The sequence below is a fragment of the Antechinus flavipes genome, chromosome 5, assembly GCF_016432865.1.
Source record: "Antechinus flavipes isolate AdamAnt ecotype Samford, QLD, Australia chromosome 5, AdamAnt_v2, whole genome shotgun sequence".
Taxonomy (NCBI): Eukaryota; Metazoa; Chordata; class Mammalia; order Dasyuromorphia; family Dasyuridae; genus Antechinus; species Antechinus flavipes.
The window spans coordinates 43,376,574-43,398,316 of record NC_067402.1 but is presented as its reverse complement, the minus strand read 5'-3'; the positions used below and the strand labels follow the sequence as shown (position 1 = coordinate 43,398,316).

Genomic DNA, 21,743 nt, shown 5'->3' with positions numbered 1-21,743 from the left:
AACTTCTTTACTTGTGAAATGAAAACCTGAGTCATATTCTTTCTATTCTACCACATAAAATTTATTTTAGAAAAATTTATTTTTCCATAAAATTGTCCAGGAGAGAGAAAGAAGAAGAAGGAGAGAGGGGAGAGAGGGACAGGGGAGAGAAAGACAGACAGAGAGACAGATACAGAGAGACCAGGAAGATAGAGAGGGTGACCAAATGCCTAAAATATATTGATTTTTTCAATAAATTTGAAACTACAACCAACACCTAGGCCTTCAAAAGGAAAAAAGGAATCCTTTCAGTAACCAGTCACCCTTTGTGGCCACTATTGCAGATCATAAGGAAGCAAAAAGACAAAGGGGAACAGACAGAGAAGGACTGCGATTGGCCGCAGCCCAGCAGCAGCACCAGGAAGGTGAGCGGTCAGCGGATACCGGCTTTTCCAGGGGGCGAACAGGCTTCCTGCACACTCTTGGTGAGTAAGCAATGGAGGTTGTCTTCTACCACCTAGAAAGCAACAGCAATGGAATTTTTACCAATAAGGAGGAGCATGTTGCCATACCCACCACATATAGGACTGAGGATGTGGGTATTGGTGAGAGTGATCCGAAGATTTCTGAGGGAAATTTTACAGATTTATGACTTTTGTTGAAATGGTATTTCATTAAATTTCTTAAATTTAAATTTTATTTAAATTTTTTAAAAAATATTATTGCTTGAAAATAATAGTATGTATATATTTTAAAACTTGCTAAGTATTTTACAAATACAATTTTACAAATACAAATACAAATACCTTGAGAGCTTGATGCCATAATTTTATGCTCATTTTACAGAGGGAAAACTGAGGCTTCAAAGTGACTTATTTAGGGTTACATAATTATCTAAGGCAGGATTTGAAATAGCTGGACTGATTCCGTGTGCAGCTTTCTACCCATTGCATCACCAGTAGTCTAACTAAAACTGGGAACAATACATGCGTTGGCATGAGCTTTGAACTAAATTTTGGGGAGAATTCTGACCTATAAAGTACTGACAATAGAAGCTGGATTAGCTTTCTGGGCCTTGGGGTGTAGAAAATCTTGCGCGGTAGACTATGACATGAAGAAGATACCTGAATTGGCTAAGAGTGTCTTGCACTCTTGCAATTTAAAGCCTGACAAGTCAACAAGCTTTTTTTTTTTACATGTCTCCTTGGCCCTGTACTAAGGCTTGGGGATGCAAAGATCTCTGCCTTCAAAGAGCTTTTTATCGAAGGGGAACACGTGCAAAGAGAAAACACATATACCTACAAGCTGAGAGGGAAGGCACTAGAATCGAGACAAAGGATGGGGGATGAGAGGAAAGGGGAGAACCAGAAGATCATCTCTTACAAGAGATAAGATTTGAGCCGCCTTTACTTGTTTGTTCACACATAATTACATTTCTGAGACTTTCACCATTTATTTAGATAAATGATGTGAAATCCTGATATTTTCAAAATAATATAAATTAAATTTTTTGTTTAAATTTTTCTGTCATAGTGCAACACCTTAAACTTTCTGACCTTTCTCACCAAAATGCAAATTTCCTAGGTCCAGAGTTGTAGAACATTACACATATTTTCAGATTTATAAAAAATCTTGATAGATTTTGCCTAATTTTTTCCTTTTAAAAATTCTTTCTTACATAAGATGGCTCTTTGGGAAGAGAGGGGGAAAGAGGTACAGGGTAAAATTTAAGTGACATAAGAACAAAATATATCAATAAAATTCTCTTCTTAAGAAAAAACCCAGATCATTAATGCTGGTCCAGTTTCAGCTATCTTCCGGGCCCACCACAATCACCAAGTCAGGACATCTGAGCATGGGATTAGCAGAGGCAGTGTCTATGCATCAGCATCTCTTCCATTCTGAAGCTGCTTGAAGTGTGGGGGAACTGGGAGAAGAAAGGCTGCTTTCCAGGCACTAGAGACTGGCTCATTCATTCTTCTGTTAAACTGATTGTGTTTGAAGAAGGGAAAGAGAGGCAGCTGGATGGCGCAGTGGATAGAGCACCAGCCCTGAAGTCAGGAGGACCTGGATTCAAATCTGGTCTCAGTCACTTAACTCTTTCTAACTGTGTGACCCTGGGCAAGTCACTTAACCCTAATTGCCTCAGCAAAAAATAAAAGAAGGGAAAGGAATAGAAATAGAGTCCAGTGAGACTTCTCTGGGAGGCAATGGTGGGTTCAAAGGGATCTGATGTTCTAGATGGTTTTCCCTTGTTATTTCTACTGTGTTGTCTTATATTAGTTTTATCCTAAAGAGTTTGTGTGTCAGGACCTTGCTGCCAAATCCCCTGAAGTTTGGAGCACTGACACCACCAGAAAGTTAGAGTATTCTTTATTACAATGTCTAGCTACATCCTAGACAAAACAGAGTATCTCCATGAAGGGTGGGATGCAATCAGTATCTATCTATCTATCTATCTCTGTCTACATTATATATATATGTAAAGAGAGAGAAAGAGAGAGAGAGAGAGAGAGAGAGAGAGAACGACTCTGTTCTAAGCACTGTTTACAAATTTTCTTTGATTCTCCCATTAACTCTCCAACACAGCACCGATTCTCATTTTACAGGTTGGGCAAGTGAAGTGAAGGTGATTTGCCCAAGAAAAAACACTGAATATCTGAGTTTAATCTGAATTCAGGTCTTCCTGACCCCAAGCCCTATACCACCTCTTTAGGAGGAAGTGAGACTTTTTGGGCCTACAACATCCTTTGGACTTTTTCCTATTTTCTAATTCAGAGAAGTGTGTGAGGTTGAAATAGCAGGACATCGGGCTTCCTGTCCAGCGAATTGCTTCCTGGAATCCCAGGTCCATCCTGATCCATAGCCCCCCAGATGATCTCTTTAAGTTGATGACTTCTTTATTGAGAAGACCTAGAGCAGTCAGGAGGAGCTCCTTTGGCATTCCCTCCCTTCAAAACTCTTTCCATTCAGCCGCCCTCTCCCCTTCCCCTACCAAGCCTGAGAATGAGAGACACACAAGGAATATATCTAAATTGTAAAGGGAAATTACTTTGCCCCTGAAGATTGTGCAAGGCCAGGATAGCCCCCAGCTTTTAGGGAGGATAGAATAGAGCGGAGTGATGACAGAAGTAGGTTCCTGGGAGACACTAGCTGCAGGAAATAGATGGAAGAAGGAAGGGTTGGTATCCCATAAAAAAAGGTTAATGCTGTAAGAAGCATGTAGAAACTGAGAATGGCTGAGGGAGCGTCAGATTCCCATCTCCTATCTCACACTCAGAGTCCTATAACCCATGCTCAGCAAATGGGGCTCTGAGTGGAATTTGCCTATGTGTTTGTTTCGAGCTCTCTCGCTCTCTCTCGCTCTCTCGCTCTCGCACGTGCGCACGTTCTCTCACTCTCTCTTTCTCTGTCTTTCTCTGTCTCTGTTTCTCTGTATTATCTCTGTCTCTCTCATAGTTGCATTTACACAAGTGTATGTGTACATATTCCACTGTCCAAAAAACAATATATATACTACTCTATTTCAAAGATCTGTTGGGAAGAAAATGTCATAAAAATTAAGGTATTATATAAATATGAATTATTATCGAAATTCTTGGCATTCATATTTCTTCTATGTAATTGATATTATAGAAATCAATATGCATGTATCAGCACCTATGACAAAAGCTGCCCTCTGAAAATAGGATATATTCTTGTGCCCACCGTAGGCAATTTGCAAATGTTAAACACTTGAAAAATGTTTTGCCAAAATAATAACATAGACATAATTGGCTGAGCAGTGCAAATGGGAATTTATTTCAATTCTAGATTGTAGATTGAGAACTGAAATATGCTATCTAATTCCATTTATTGGTTCTGCCAAAACATGTTGATTGAAATCAGGGCAGGGAATTTAATCAGAACAATATTATCCAAGTAACATATGACAGTGCGCTTCTCCAAAATCTTTTTCTTTAAACTGTCCTGGATTTACTTACCTCTGTATATACAATCATATTCTGCTTACCCTAATCCTATACCATCCCCTAGAAGGTTGTAAGCCCCATAAGACTAAGAGTCTCTGTTTTTCCTATTCCTTCTACATAACACAGAACCAAATAAATAGATGAAGACTGAATTACATAAAATTAAAATAGATTTAGCTATAATTTATCATCATCATAGGCATTACTGCAAAATGTTATGTCAGGCAGCATTATTTTAAATAATACCAAGACCAGAAAAAGAGAGTAGTAACATCAAACTTGTATCAGAAAGATGGAAGTGTTTACAAAACGATGGGCAAGTACAAACTTGATTATTGAAAGCAGGTTTGATCTCCATAAGAGGAAGCATTACTACCAAACACCAGCATCCAATTCTATGCAAGTAATGATAAATCATCCTTATATAGTTCTTTCAAAAGTTTGGACAAGATCCCTATTTGTAATCACTTTATTTATATTACAATATGGACTTGAAAGCAACAGAGTTGAGAAATGTTTAGTAAAATGGCACTGTGTGCCAAGAATTGGATTAGGCATTCTGAAGGAAACAATTACAAAGAACTATGAGAAATAATACTTGACTTCAGTAATAGAGTGGTTTTTAGAAGAGAACAGCAAGAAGATGGGAGTTCAAATCTCACCTGCAACCCTTAATAGCCATATGACACTTAACCTAATTGAGTCTAAGTTCTTAATTTAAAAAATAAGGATGATAATCCGTGTCTATCTCTTAGGTTGGTTGTGAGAATCAATTGAGACAATGTTTTTAAAGTACTATAAAAATGTAAGCTATTAGTGATGTATTACAGTTAACTCCAATGCTTGAAACAATTAAAGAAACAGTACAGTGTATTTAACATAAGGTACAAAAATTGTACGCTAGAATAATTCAGAAAATATGACTAGACAGAACAGAGGAAGGATTCATGGGAGAAATAAGACTTTCTGGGCCTGAAAAGATGGCTGGAACTTAGACGGACAACAAAGAGGAAGAAAGGCATTTGGGTTAAATGAGACAGGAGTGACTTTCTTTTAAAGTTGTCTGTGATTCAGTGTTTTTCAGAATTAGGCTGGTCTTCCCCATCATTAGAAGGAATTAGTGAGGTTTGATTGTATCTTCTTTCTGATGGATTTTTCCAAAGCATCCTGGGGAAAAAAACCAACAACACTTTTTAAAATTACAGAGCCACCTTATTTAGTAATACTCACTGTGTGGTGCCTCATTTCCTACCAAACATTCATCAGGGCCACTTGTCATAGGAGAAGGAAAGAGAGAGTGATTTCACCATCTGTTTGTCATTAGGGCTAACCACATGCAACACTGAAGCCCAGGAGCCTGACTCAGGATCTGAGCTCAGAGTAAATTATTCTCTATTATGTTCAAACTTCTCAAAGCAAGAATAGAACAAATTCACTTTTTTTCCTCAACTAATTAGCAAAAATATCAGCTGAGAGCAGCTTAAAATATCCATCATTGACGAAGGGGAAAGTCTCTTGACTTCATTCCTAGAGACCACTAAGATAGATAAAATTTAACAAGCATTGAGATGTTTTTATTTCTGTGATTATTACATGGGATAGAATTTTGAGTTATTTTTGGCCAAAATTGAGGATTTTAATTCTCCTCCTCTCCAGTTTCAAAGGATTCTCTTTGTTTTGTTTGATTACAATAAATACTTCAGGGTAGCTAGGTAGCTCCCAGGAATCAGGAAGACCCATCTCCCTGAATGCAAATCCAGCCTCAGACACTTACCGTGTCATCTTGGGCAAATCACTTCAGTCTGTTTGCCTCAGTTTCCTCATCTGGAAAATAAACTGGAGAAGGAAATGGCAAATGGGACTTTCTTTTGTCAAGAAAACCCCCAAAAAGAGTCATGAAGAATTGGACCCAATTAAAAATGATTGAAAAACAACAAAGTAGAGCAATGAAAAAAAAAGAGAAAAAGGAAGAGGCCCAGGAGATAGGGAGTAAAGGAATGGATAAATGGAGTCCACAGAGGGTTAATTAGTATGGGCACTGCAAACTACAAGATCGTATGAATTAAATAACTAAATCCCTCCTCACAGCTTTCCCAGGTAGAGTAAAATTATTCAACGATCAAGAATATATGTAGTTGTGGTGCCATCTTCTGGGGAACAAATTCATTTCAGTTAACTGACGGAAAAATGAGTTTCTGTTCAACAACACTGAGAGCTTTTTGTGGTGCCCGGAATCATTCAGGACACTAAGGCGGTTGACGTATTTTTATAATTCCATTGCTATGGACAATACCCAGGGATGAGACTCTACCAATATAGATATGGACTTAATCAATATTTGAGAGTTGGAATTGTCTGGAGCACTGAGAGGTTGAGTGACACGACAGGATCACCCACAGCACAGACTTTAGATCGTCCGGTAGTCCAAAGTCTGTTCTCTATTCATACCATGACATTCTTTCTCTAAGTTTCTTCATCTCACAATATATTCTCCCCAGAGGTTTTAGTGACCCCTATAATCCCACCCCCATCCCCACTGTACTTTTGCCCACCCAACATGGATATTGGATCCTGGTTGGGACCTTCTCATACAATATATAACCAACGGATTCTCCAAGAAATATCCCAAACCTTTTGATCCACCTTCCCTCTCCTGTTTATTGGTTTGAAAAAAAGCAGTCGCAAACCAATAAATTCAATTATCCTCAACTAACAACTAGGAATAACCTAACGAATTTACATGAAAATGTGGTTTCCTACCTTTTGGTGAACTGTGTGTGTACTTCAGTCCGGGAATACATAATGTCTAGTTTAGTGATGTTGTTTGAGATGACTACATTTCTCAAGTTTCCAGTCTTCCAGAGAAGGGAATCTTCATTTGGAACATGTAGTTTTGCATTAAGAAATCGGAGTTAATATTTTCTCTTTGAAGGTTGACATGAAAATCCCTCCCTGCCCTCCATGCTGATGATTTTGCCAGGCTGTACTGATTTCTTGATGGGATCGGAATAAAATACAGCCAGAAAGGGACCCTAAGGGTTTTCTAATGTATGGGTATGTCCTTGTCTCTCCCATTAGAACTATAAGCGTGTTGCTCCATCCTTTGCACTTGCATCCCCAGCAACACGCACAGTGCTTGGCACACAGTAGGTGCTTGCTGATTGCCGCGAGGGTGGCTGTCTCCTTTAAGACTCCGTGTTTTATTTCAGCAGAGGTCCCAGTCGGCGTTCTCCCTCACTGGGGAAGAGGCTCCAAGCAAAGACTCCCAGGTCTCGGCACCCCCGGAGACCCTGTGGGCAGAGCAGAGGGTCCAGGCGCAGAAGCTGAGGGAACAAGAGTACGCTGCCTTGCCCAGCTGGAAGAGCGTGGACAGACTGGATGAGACAAGTAACCATTTTAATACATTTACAGTGGGTCTGCACCTCCTAAAAGCGAGCTGTGGCTGCTCATTAGCCCTCGCAACAGGAGCTTTAAGAGTCTGAAATAATTTTTCTCATTTTTCAAATGCTGAAGCCGGGCCAGTCTCGGTGATCTTGTTGGCAGTGCCTGTGGAAGGCCACACACTCAGTGCCAAAGTGACCAGGGAGAACCGAGGGCTTTGCCAAGGCACAAGTGCCTCTATCCCAGATCTCCCTGGCTCATTTACAGGTTCAAAAGGTAGTGATGATGGTAGCTCACAATAATAACTCACATTAATGCAGTGATTCGGTGTTTCCAAAACTCCTTTCTTACGATGATTCCCATTTTACAGATGAGGAAACTGAGATACAGAAGGTTAAGTCCCCTGCCTAACGCCAGTTCCATTGCTTTTCACTATATCACATCCCTAGTAATAAGCTTCTGTCTACCCAGTGCCCAGCATCAGACCAGTCTTACATCCACTGTCCTCTCCATGTTCCCATTACTTGTTCCTACTTCCCAACTGACAAGGAAGCTGCTTGGTACAAAGCACAGAGTGCTAGGCCCGAAACCAGGAAAACCTGCCTTCAAATCCAGACTCAACTGGGCGACCCTAGGCAAGTCATGTAACTGTACCTCAGTTTCTTCATCTGCAAAATGGGGATAGCATCTATGGACCAGCATTGTGATAAGGATTAAATGAAGCAACGTATGTAACGGTATGTAATGTATTTTGAAAATCTTAAAGCTCTCTACAAATACTGTTGTTACAAACAACAAGTTATTCTATCAAAGGAGCTTCTTTATATGGGATAACAGAATCAAGGAATCTAACTAAGTTTACTTACCCAGGTTCTTCGTTATTAACATGCTACTAATATTATAAAGTTATTTTATATTATTATTTTATCTTAGATGTGATATAATTATTTGTTAGGATTAATATTGTTTTTAAAAGTTTAATTTTAAAATTTAAAAAGTTAATAATTTTAATGATATTTGTATCCTATTTGTGTCACATTTTAAGGCTAACAAAATATTCTCTCCACGTTAACCCTATGAAGATAAAGAAAGGCAGTGTGGTTCAGTGGAAAGTATAGATTACGAAGAGATGCCAGTCATGTGGGGTCTGGAATATTCAGGTTTGGCTTAGATCTACAAGGGGACATTAGTGAGAATTCGGCTAAAGTCTTGACTTCATAGGTTGGGGAAACAGAAGTCTCCTAATGTCACATTAGCATCCAAGCATAAGAGGCCATGTGATGGAATAGAAAGCATGGATTGATTCCTATTGGAACCAGAAGACCTGGAAACAAAGCCCAGCTTGGGCACTTACTATGAGACTGTAGGCAACGTACTTCCTCTCTCTGTGATTCAGAGGGTATAAAAATGAGGTAGAGTTACATGGCCTCCAAAGTCCCATCCATCCTTAAGTTATTTGATGGTTCCATTCAATGCCTTTTGTCTCTCAAACTTAGTTTCCTTATCTATTCCATAAATACATCCTAAATGTTATATATATATGTGGACATATATAATATACACACTTATGTATTTATAAAAGTTTACTAAACATTAATCCTAACAAATAATTATATCACATCTAAGATAAAATAAATTAATAATATAAAATAATTTCATATGATTATTAACATGTTAATAAAGAAAAACCTGAGTAAGTAATCTTAGTATGTACATATAAAATTTGACTGCTTAGTGGGCAGAAACAACAAAAGGAGGGTCTGTATCTCAGCTAGAAGATGTCACTCATATTTCCTTTGGATATGCTGGTGTTTTTGCTGTTAAGTATTTTAACATAAGAGGCCCCCCAATGGCTGTCTAATTTATTTAACAACAAAGCAAATGATCTCCAGGGGCCATTTCTCCATTAACTGCACTGAGATAGAAGGAAAGCAGCCTCGAGGGACTAGGACGAGTCTCCTCAGTTTCTTAATGAATGTTGTCCTATCTTTGACATTGTTGTTTATGCTTCAAGAGAGGAACTGGTTAACGAGTCCCAGTGGTCCCTAACATCCACCAGCCACTGAGTACCAAAGGATCAAGAAAACTAAATAATCTCAAGTTCAAAATCTTGGCAGCTCTAAGAGAATTCAACAGATCTAAGGATACCCACCCACCCAAAAGGGGGTCAGCACTTCAGTTTGGCCAGGGGATGAGCAAATAGCAGCTAAAATGCCTTTGCCCAAAGCTTCCTTCTTCTGGCAGTCTATCAGTCATAGCATAGTACATTTGAATAGAATGCAGACCTTTATTTCAATTCCTCCAACAAAGGCAAGATGTTTGACCTCTGCAGCTCAAACTTTTACAGTTTTGAAAAGAGGGATTTGAGATTCTCACTCTTACATATACTACTCAGTGCTGTAGCTGCCCATGGAAGAAAATCCCAGAGTAGGGACAGCGTCATTTTTGTCATTTGGAATGATTGTAATACCAGCTTTTATTTCTAAAGTATCCTAAGGCTGATTGGAGCGGCGTATCACTTAAATAGATGACATTGACTTCGAAACTCACAAATTCCCATTTTTATGGTGTATTATCTTATTTAATTTTTAAAAATTTTCCAATTATATTTTAATCTGGTTCTGAATTCTTTCCTCCTAACAACTTCAGAAACTGGGCAGCAAGCATTATTATTGTTATTTTATTGATGAGAAAATTAAGAATAAGAGAGTTGAGGTGATGTGTACATACACATATATGTATATATGTGTATGTATACATCTACTTCTAAATTTTGATGGCTTAAAATGAATATAAATAGCAATTGTCTCCTGACTAAAAGATCTAATGGTATTCCTTTCCCAGACTGATAAGCCAGTTTTGTGATAAATTTATCTTTGATCTCAATTCTTAGTTAGCCCTTAGTCATTGTTGCCTCAAACTGAGATCTGGAAAAGACCTTAATTTAGGAAGGCCCACGGCATTCTGGGCCTTCTCCCATCGTCCTGGCTTTTGCCTTGCCACTGAACTTCAATGACTGGGGAAGGGAGAATGAGGTTGATGGTTTTGCTCAGTTCTGCCACATTTAAATCCAATTCATCTGCAAGGCGAGACTTCACCTTCAGGATGTGAGTGATTTTCTTTTGAGAGCCAAGGATGAGCAACAACATATACAAATACACACACAAAAAGATTTTTATCTATTTAGGGGATTTCTAGATAACCTGTGCTATCATTCTCCCTCAGTGTTAAAAGCCCTTTCTTAGGAGATTAGGGGTGGCAGAAGTCATGGAAATGGTGACTGGGTGATAATAATGGGTTTTCAGGACTAGCCAGACAATAGCATCAAATCAGAACCCAGTTGAGCGGCTGAATCCAAAGCCACCAGCTATCCAAGAACCCATAGCTGCTCGATTCATTTCTGTATATTTGTAAGTGGGATGCAGATGCTAGGTATCACAGAGAGGTACAAACACATGAAGAAGAGGTTGCAATTTCACTCAAATAATTCTTAAATTGTTTCATCCATGAGTAGGGAGACGGAGGGAGACCGGACTGAGATTTGATGTCAGAACCCTAAAACTGAACAGCTTCCCCCACCCCGCTCCTTACTCAACAAATCAGTACTGTACTTACCATCCTGAAAGTACCTACACTAGGCAGGACTTAAAGGGATTTCTTGTATTTCTTTTACCTCTTATAGGCAGGTTCAATTCATAGGGGAGAGACTGGAATCAGGGTGGCAGCCTGTACAGTAGGACAGGATTCATTAGGCTCCCACCTACCTCTGAAAATCTGTGCATATGAGAAATTCCCATGGAACTTTTAAGAACAGCTCAATTATTTCACTCATCCACTCCCTGCTAGCTTTCGTCCTTCCCCAGAATTTTAAGACAGCTCTATTCTCTATTCTCTTTGTGCTCCCATGAAATGTCATGGTGGAGCTGGGAGATAGACTTTCCTCATAATTTTAAGGCAATGAGAAGCTACTCCCCCCCCCCTTACTTGCACTCCAAATCTGTTGAAAACTATTTCCTATTTGCAAAGCCATGAGTTCGCTTAGGATCCAAGCCGAAGAAAAGAAAGATATGTCTTTTGTTCAAGGGAAAAAATGTATTTTGTGAGGACCATGAAGCATGTAGATGACAGAGAAAATTCTTTACTCAATAACAAACATAATCTTAGATTATCAAGCTCATGGACATCGACAGACATTTCTAGCTTAGTAAATATAGAAACCTAACAAAAATGATTCCTGTATAATCTAAATAGAATTTTTAACAATAATCCTAAAAATATAAAGTTCCCTATTATTCTCTGAAAGAGGATTTGCAATAGATTTCTGAGAATCTTGCCTCAACTTGAGATCACACAGATTTTCCAATTCTCATGAGGAGACAAAAAAGAAAGAACATGAAAGGAAAATCTTGTTGGAAGCTCCTCTTTGGGCCAGAAGAATAGCCTTCTGCCACCTCTGTCTGCAGAAAAAATTAAGTAGCCCCTACACTTTCTACTGATAAATCTTCGAGAAGAAAAAGAATGCTGAACACAAAGAGCTTTCTGTTTTCCCGCGCCACACAAGAAAAAGCAGAGACAGAAAAACCAACGGGACCCTCACTCGTGGCTGACTAGAAGGAAAGAGATCAAGCAAAATCAAGAGGTTGCCGAAGTCCCGAGCCTGAAGCCCTGCTTCCTACTGCTCACCAAGGCAGGTCATCGTTCCTAGTTCCTGCCGGGACACAAGCTCTTCCTCTGTCCATCCTTATCTTACAGTCTACCTTCAATGTCCTGGTAGAAGAGTCCATTTAAAATCAAGGAGGCGCGCTGTATATACACTCTCTCTCTCTCTCTAATATAGAAGAGTCCATTTAAAATCAAGGAGGCGCGCTATATACACTCTCTCTCTCTCTAATATAGAAGAGTCCATTTAAAATCAAGGAGGCGCGCTATATATACACTCTCTCTCTCTAATATAGAAGAGTCCATTTAAAATCAAGGAGGCGCGCTATATACACTCTCTCTCTCTAATATAGAAGAGTCCATTTAAAATCAAGGAGGCGCGCTATATACACTCTCTCTCTCTCTAATATAGAAGAGTCCATTAAAAATCAAGGAGGCGCGCTATATACACACTCTCTCTCTCTAATATAGAAGAGTCCATTTAAAATCAAGGAGGCGCGCTATATACACACTCTCTCTCTCTAATATAGAAGAGTCCATTAAAAATCAAGGAGGCGCGCTATATATACACTCTCTCTCTCTAATATAGAAGAGTCCATTTAAAATCAAGGAGGCGCGCTATATATACACTCTCTCTCTCTAATATAGAAGAGTCCATTTAAAATCAAGGAGGCCCGCTATATACACTCTCTCTCTCTCTAATATAGAAGAGTCCATTTAAAATCAAGGAGGTCCGCTATATACACACACTCTCTCTCTAATATAGAAGAGTCCATTTAAAATCAAGGAGGCCCGCTATATACACACTCTCTCTCTCTAATATAGAAGAGTCCATTTAAAATCAAGGAGGCCCGCTATATACACTCTCTCTCTCTCTAATATAGAAGAGTCCATTTAAAATCAAGGAGGTCCGCTATATACACACACTCTCTCTCTAATATAGAAGAGTCCAATTAAAATCAAGGAGGTCCGCTATATACACACACTCTCTCTCTAATATAGAAGAGTCCAATTAAAATCAAGGAGGCCCGCTATATACACACACTCTCTCTCTAATATAGAAGAGTCCATTTAAAATCAAGGAGGCGCGCTATATACACACTCTCTCTCTCTAATATAGAAGAGTCCATTTAAAATCAAGGAGGCGCGCTATATACACACTCTCTCTCTCTAATATAGAAGAGTCCATTTAAAATCAAGGAGGCGCGCTATATACACTCTCTCTCTCTCTAATATAGAAGAGTCTATTTAAAATCAAGGAGGCGCGCTATATACACACACTCTCTCTCTCTAATATAGAAGAGTCCATTTAAAATCAAGGAGGCCCGCTATATACACACTCTCTCTCTCTAATATAGAAGAGTCCATTTAAAATCAAGGAGGCGCGCTATATACACACTCTCTCTCTCTAATATAGAAGAGTCCATTTAAAATCAAGGAGGCCCGCTATATACACACTCTCTCTCTCTAATATAGAAGAGTCCATTTAAAATCAAGGAGGCGCGCTATATACACTCTCTCTCTCTAATATAGAAGAGTCCATTTAAAATCAAAGAGGTCCGCTATATACACACTCTCTCTCTCTCATATAGAAGAGTCCATTTAAAATCAAGGAGGCCCGCTATATACACTCTCTCTCTCTCTAATATAGAAGAGTCCATTTAAAATCAAGGAGGCCCGCTATATACACACACTCTCTCTCTAATATAGAAGAGTCCATTTAAAATCAAGGAGGCGCGCTATATACACACTCTCTCTCTCTAATATAGAAGAGTCCATTTAAAATCAAGGAGGCCCGCTATATACACTCTCTCTCTCTCTAATATAGAAGAGTCCATTTAAAATCAAGGAGGCCGCTATATACACACTCTCTCTCTCTAATATAGAAGAGTCCATTTAAAATCAAGGAGGTCCGCTATATACACACTCTCTCTCTCTAATATAGAAGAGTCCATTTAAAATCAAGGAGGCGCGCTATATACACTCTCTCTCTCTAATATAGAAGAGTCCATTTAAAATCAAGGAGGCCCGCTATATACACACTCTCTCTCTCTAATATAGAAGAGTCCATTTAAAATCAAGGAGGTCCGCTATATACACACTCTCTCTCTCTAATATAGAAGAGTCCATTTAAAATCAAGGAGGCGCGCTATTTACACTCTCTCTCTCTCTAATATAGGAGAGTCCATTTAAAATCAAGGAGGCCCGCTATATACACACTCTCTCTCTCTAATATAGAAGAGTCCATTTAAAATCAAGGAGGCGCGCTATATACACACTCTCTCTCTCTAATATAGAAGAGTCCATTTAAAATCAAGGAGGTCCGCTATATACACACTCTCTCTCTCTAATATAGAAGAGTCCATTTAAAATCAAGGAGGCGCGCTATATACACACTCTCTCTCTCTCATATAGAAGAGTCCATTTAAAATCAAGGAGGTCCGCTATATACACACTCTCTCTCTCTCTATATAGAAGAGTCCATTTAAAATCAAGGAGGCGCGCTATATACACACTCTCTCTCTCTAATATAGAAGAGTCCATTTAAAATCAAGGAGGTCCGCTATATATACACTCTCTCTAATATAGAAGAGTCCATTTAAAATCAAGGAGGTCCGCTATATACACACTCTCTCTCTCTAATATAGAAGAGTCCATTTAAAATCAAGGAGGCCCGCTATATACACACTCTCTCTCTCTAATATAGAAGAGTCCATTTAAAATCAAGGAGGTCCGCTATATACACACTCTCTCTCTCTAATATAGAAGAGTCCATTTAAAATCAAGGAGGCGCGCTATATATACACTCTCTCTAATATAGAAGAGTCCATTTAAAATCAAGGAGGCCCGCTATATACACACTCTCTCTCTCTAATATAGAAGAGTCCATTTAAAATCAAGGAGGCGCGCTATATACACACTCTCTCTCTCTAATATAGAAGAGTCCATTTAAAATCAAGGAGGTCCGCTATATACACACTCTCTCTCTCTAATATAGAAGAGTCCATTTAAAATCAAGGAGGCGCGCTATATACACACTCTCTCTCTCTAATATAGAAGAGTCCATTAAAATCAAGGAGGTCCGCTATATACACACACTCTCTCTCTAATATAGAAGAGTCCATTTAAAATCAAGGAGGCCTGCTATATACACACTCTCTCTCTCTAATATAGAAGAGTCCATTTAAAATCAAGGAGGCGCGCTATATACACACTCTCTCTCTCTAATATAGAAGAGTCCATTTAAAATCAAGGAGGCGCGCTATATACACACACTCTCTCTCTAATATAGAAGAGTCCATTTAAAATCAAGGAGGCCCGCTATATACACACTCTCTCTCTCTAATATAGAAGAGTCCATTTAAAATCAAGGAGGCGCGCTATATACACACTCTCTCTCTCTAATATAGAAGAGTCCATTTAAAATCAAAGAGGTCCGCTATATACACACTCTCTCTCTCTAATATAGAAGAGTCCATTTAAAATCAAGGAGGCCCGCTATACATACACTCTCTCTCTCTAATATAGAAGAGTCCATTTAAAATCAAGGAGGTCCGCTATATACACACTCTCTCTCTCTAATATAGAAGAGTCCATTTAAAATCAAGGAGGCACGCTATATACACACACTCTCTCTCTCATATAGAAGAGTCCATTTAAAATCAAGGAGGCCGCTATATACACACTCTCTCTCTCTAATATAGAAGAGTCCATTTAAAATCAAGGAGGCGCGCTATATATACACTCTCTCTAATATAGAAGAGTCCATTTAAAATCAAGGAGGCCCGCTATATATACACACTCTCTCTCTCTAATATAGAAGAGTCCATTTAAAATCAAGGAGGCCCGCTATATACACACACTCTCTCTCTCTATATAGAAGAGTCCATTTAAAATCAAGGAGGTCCGCTATATACACACACTCTCTCTCTCTCTAATATAGAAGAGTCCATTTAAAATCAAGGAGGCGCGCTATATACACACTCTCTCTCTCTCTCTAATATAGAAGAGTCCATTTAAAATCAAGGAGGTCCGCTATATACACACTCTCTCTCTAATATAGAAGAGTCCATTTAAAATCAAGGAGATCCGCTATATACACACTCTCTCTCTCTAATATAGAAGAGTCCATTTAAAATCAAGGAGGCCCGCTATATACACACTCTCTCTCTCTAATATAGAAGAGTCCATTTAAAATCAAGAGGTCCGCTATATACACACTCTCTCTCTCTAATATAGAAGAGTCCATTTAAAATCAAGGAGGCGCGCTATATACACACTCTCTCTCTAATATAGAAGAGTCCATTTAAAATCAAGGAGGCCCGCTATATACACACTCTCTCTCTCTAATATAGAAGAGTCCATTTAAAATCAAGGAGGCGCGCTATATACACACTCTCTCTCTCTAATATAGAAGAGTCCATTTAAAATCAAGGAGGTCCGCTATATACACACTCTCTCTCTCTAATATAGAAGAGTCCATTTAAAATCAAGGAGGCGCGCTATATACACACACTCTCTCTCTCTCTAATATAGAAGAGTCCATTTAAAATCAAGGAGGCCGCTATATACACACTCTCTCTCTCTAATATAGAAGAGTCCATTAAAATCAAGGAGGCCGCTATATACACACTCTCTCTCTCTAATATAGAAGAGTCCATTTAAAATCAAGGAGGCGCGCTATATACACACTCTCTCTCTCTAATATAGAAGAGTCCATTTAAAATCAAGGAGGCGCGCTATATACACACTCTCTCTCTCTAATATAGAAGAGTCCATTTAAAATCAAGGAGGCCCGCTATATACACACTCTCTCTCTCTAATATAGAAGAGTCCATTTAAAATCAAGGAGGCGCGCTATATACACACTCTCTCTCTCTAATATAGAAGAGTCCATTTAAAATCAAGGAGGCGCGCTATATACACTCTCTCTAATATAGAAGAGTCCATTTAAAATCAAGGAGGCGCGCTATATACACACTCTCTCTCGCTAATATAAAATCAAGGAGGCGCGCTATATACACACTCTCTCTCTCGCTAATATAGAAGAGTCCATTTAAAATCAAGGAGGCGCGCTATATATACACTCTCTCTCTCTAATATAGAAGAGTCCATTAAAATCAAGGAGGTCCGCTATATACACACTCTCTCTCTCTAATATAGAGAGTCCATTTAAAATCAAGGAGGCCTGCTATATACACACACTCTCTCTCTCTATATAGAAGAGTCCATTTAAAATCAAGGAGGTCCGCTATATACACACTCTCTCTCTCTCTAATATAGAAGAGTCCATTTAAAATCAAGGAGGCGCGCTATATACACACTCTCTCTAATATAGAAGAGTCCATTAAAATCAAGGAGGCCCGCTATATACACACTCCTCTCTCTCTAATATAGAAGAGTCCATTTAAAATCAAGGAGGCGCGCTATATACACTCTCTCTCTCTCTCTCTAATATAGAAGAGTCCATTTAAAATCAAGGAGGCGCGCTATATACACACTCTCTCTCTCTAATATAGAAGAGTCCATTTAAAATCAAGGAGGTCCGCTATATACACACACTCTCTCTCTCTAATATAGAAGAGTCCATTTAAAATCAAGGAGGTCCGCTATATATACACACTCTCTCTCTCTAATATAGAGAGTCCATTTAAAATCAAGGAGATCCGCTATATACACACTCTCTCTCTAATATAGAAGAGTCCATTAAAATCAAGGAGGCGCGCTATATACACTCTCTCTCTCTCTATATAGAAGAGTCCAATTAAAATCAAGGAGGTCCGCTATATACACACACTCTCTCTCTAATATAGAAGAGTCCATTTAAAATCAAGGAGGCCTGCTATATACACACTCTCTCTCTCTAATATAGAAGAGTCCATTTAAAATCAAGGAGGCGCGCTATATACACTCTCTCTCTCTCTCATATAGAAGAGTCCATTTAAAATCAAGGAGGTCCGCTATATACACACTCTCTCTCTCTAATATAGAAGAGTCCATTTAAAATCAAGGAGGCGCGCTATATACACACTCTCTCTCTCTAATATAGAAGAGTCCATTTAAAATCAAGGAGGTCCGCTATATACACACTCTCTCTCTCTAATATAGAAGAGTCCATTTAAAATCAAGGAGGTGCGCTATATACACACTCTCTCTCTCTAATATAGAAGAGTCCAATTAAAATCAAGGAGGCGCGCTATATACACACTCTCTCTCTCTAATATAGAAGAGTCCATTTAAAATCAAGGAGGCCGCTATATACACACACTCTCTCTCTAATATAGAAGAGTCCATTTAAAATCAAGGAGGCCCGCTATATACACACACTCTCTCTCTAATATAGAAGAGTCCATTTAAAATCAAGGAGGCCCGCTATATACACACTCTCTCTCTCTAATATAGAAGAGTCCATTTAAAATCAAGGAGGCGCGCTATATACACACTCTCTCTCTCTAATATAGAAGAGTCCATTTAAAATCAAGGAGGTCCGCTATATACACACTCTCTCTCTCTACTATAGAAGAGTCCATTTAAAATCAAGGAGGCCCGCTATATATACACTCTCTCTCTCTCTAATATAGAAGAGTCCATTTAAAATCAAGGAGGTCCGCTATATACACACTCTCTCTCTCTAATATAGAAGAGTCCATTTAAAATCAAGGAGGCCCGCTATATACACACTCTCTCTCTAATATAGAAGAGTCCATTTAAAATCAAGGAGGTCCGCTATATACACACTCTCTCTCTCTAATATAGAAGAGTCCATTTAAAATCAAGGAGGTCCGCTATATACACACACTCTCTCTCTCTAATATAGAAGAGTCCATTTAAAATCAAGGAGGCGCGCTATATACACACTCTCTCTCTCTCTAATATAGAAGAGTCCATTTAAAATCAAGGAGGCCCGCTATATACACACTCTCTCTCTCTAATATAGAAGAGTCCATTTAAAATCAAGGAGGCGCGCTATATACACACACTCTCTCTCTAATATAGAAGAGTCCATTTAAAATCAAGGAGGTCCGCTATATACACACTCTCTCTCTCTAATATAGAAGAGTCCATTTAAAATCAAGGAGGCCCGCTATATACACACTCTCTCTCTCTAATATAGAAGAGTCCATTTAAAATCAAGGAGGTCCGCTATATACACACTCTCTCTCTCTAATATAGAAGAGTCCATTTAAAATCAAGGAGGCGCGCTATATATACACTCTCTCTAATATAGAAGAGTCCATTTAAAATCAAGGAGGCCGCTATATACACACTCTCTCTCTCTAATATAGAAGAGTCCATTTAAAATCAAGGAGGCGCGCTATATACACACACTCTCTCTCTCTAATATAGAAGAGTCCATTTAAAATCAAGGAGGCCGCTATATACATACTCTCTCTCTCTAATATAGAAGAGTCCATTTAAAATCAAGGAGGCGCGCTATATACACACTCTCTCTCTCTAATATAGAAGAGTCCATTTAAAATCAAGGAGGTCCGCTATATACACACTCTCTCTCTCTAATATAGAAGAGTCCATTTAAAATCAAGGAGGCCCGCTATATATACACTCTCTCTCTCTAATATAGAAGAGTCCATTTAAAATCAAGGAGGTCGCTATATACACACTCTCTCTCTCTAATATAGAAGAGTCCATTTAAAATCAAGGAGGCACGCTATATACACACACTCTCTCTCTCATATAGAAGAGTCCATTTAAAATCAAGGAGGTCCGCTATATACACACTCTCTCTCTCTAATATAGAAGAGTCCATTTAAAATCAAGGAGGCGCGCTATATATACACTCTCTCTAATATAGAAGAGTCCATTTAAAATCAAGGAGGCCCGCTATATACACACTCTCTCTCTCTAATATAGAAGAGTCCATTTAAAATCAAGGAGGCGCGCTATATACACTCTCTCTCTCTCTAATATAGAAGAGTCCATTTAAAATCAAGGAGGCGCGCTATATACACACTCTCTCTCTCTAATATAGAAGAGTCCATTTAAAATCAAGGAGGCCCGCTATATACACACTCTCTCTCTCTAATATAGAAGAGTCCATTTAAAATCAAGGAGGTCCGCTATATACACACTCTCTCTCTCTAATATAGAAGAGTCCATTTAAAATCAAGGAGGCGCGCTATATATACACTCTCTCTAATATAGAAGAGTCCATTTAAAATCAAGGAGGCCCGCTATATACACACTCTCTCTCTCTAATATAGAAGAGTCCATTTAAAATCAAGGAGGCGCGCTATATACACACTCTCTCTCTCTAATATAGAAGAGTCCATTTAAAATCAAGGAGGCGCGCTATATACACACTCTCTCTCTCTAATATAGAAGAGTCCATTTAAAATCAAGGAGGCGCGCTATATACACACTCTCTCTCTCTAATATAGAAGAGTCCAATTAAAATCAAGGAGGTCCGCTATATACACACACTCTCTCTCTAATATAGAAGAGTCCATTTAAAATCAAGGAGGCCTGCTATATACACACTCTCTCTCTCTAATATAGAAGAGTCCATTTAAAATCAAGGAGGCGCGCTATATACACACTCTCTCTCTCTAATATAGAAGAGTCCATTTAAAATCAAGGAGGCACGCTATATACACACACTCTCTCTCTAATATAGAAGAGTCCATTTAAAATCAAGGAGGCCCGCTATATACACACTCTCTCTCTCTCATATAGAAGAGTCCATTTAAAATCAAGGAGGTCCGCTATATACACACTCTCTCTCTCTAATATAGAAGAGTCCATTTAAAATCAAGGAGGCGCGCTATATACACTCTCTCTCTCTAATATAGAAGAGTCCATTTAAAATCAAGGAGGTCCGCTATATATACACTCTCTCTAATATAGAAGAGTCCATTTAAAATCAAGGAGGCACGCTATATACACACACTCTCTCTCTAATATAGAAGAGTCCATTTAAAATCAAGGAGGTCCGCTATATACACACTCTCTCTCTCTAATATAGAAGAGTCCATTTAAAATCAAGGAGGCCCGCTATATACACACTCTCTCTCTCTAATATAGAAGAGTCCATTTAAAATCAAGGAGGTCCGCTATATACACACTCTCTCTCTCTCATATAGAAGAGTCCATTTAAAATCAAGGAGGTCCGCTATATACACACACTCTCTCTCTCTAATATAGAAGAGTCCATTTAAAATCAAGGAGGCGCGCTATATACACACTCTCTCTCTCTAATATAGAAGAGTCCATTTAAAATCAAGGAGGCCCGCTATATACACACTCTCTCTCTCTAATATAGAAGAGTCCATTTAAAATCAAGGAGGTCCGCTATATACACACTCTCTCTCTCTAATATAGAAGAGTCCATTTAAAATCAAGGAGGCGCGCTATATACACACTCTCTCTCTCTAATATAGAAGAGTCCAATTAAAATCAAGGAGGTCCGCTATATACACACTCTCTCTCTAATATAGAAGAGTCCATTTAAAATCAAGGAGGCCTGCTATATACACACTCTCTCTCTCTAATATAGAAGAGTCCATTTAAAATCAAGGAGGCGCGCTATATACACACTCTCTCTCTCTAATATAGAAGAGTCCATTTAAAATCAAGGAGGCACGCTATATACACACACTCTCTCTCTAATATAGAAGAGTCCATTTAAAATCAAGGAGGCCCGCTATATACACACTCTCTCTCTCTAATATAGAAGAGTCCATTTAAAATCAAGGAGGTCCGCTATATACACACTCTCTCTCTCTAATATAGAAG

At 38.7% G+C, this 21,743-nt stretch overlaps 1 protein-coding gene across 1 annotated transcript in view; it reads left to right on the top strand.

Moving 5' to 3' along the window:
• Positions 1-21,743, top strand: part of MYRIP (myosin VIIA and Rab interacting protein) — a 455,750-nt gene that overhangs the window by 362,005 nt on the left and 72,002 nt on the right. The window contains 2 exon segments of the mRNA XM_051961221.1: positions 324-464; positions 7,163-7,337. Of these exon segments, the coding sequence (XP_051817181.1) occupies positions 324-464; positions 7,163-7,337 (316 nt within the window).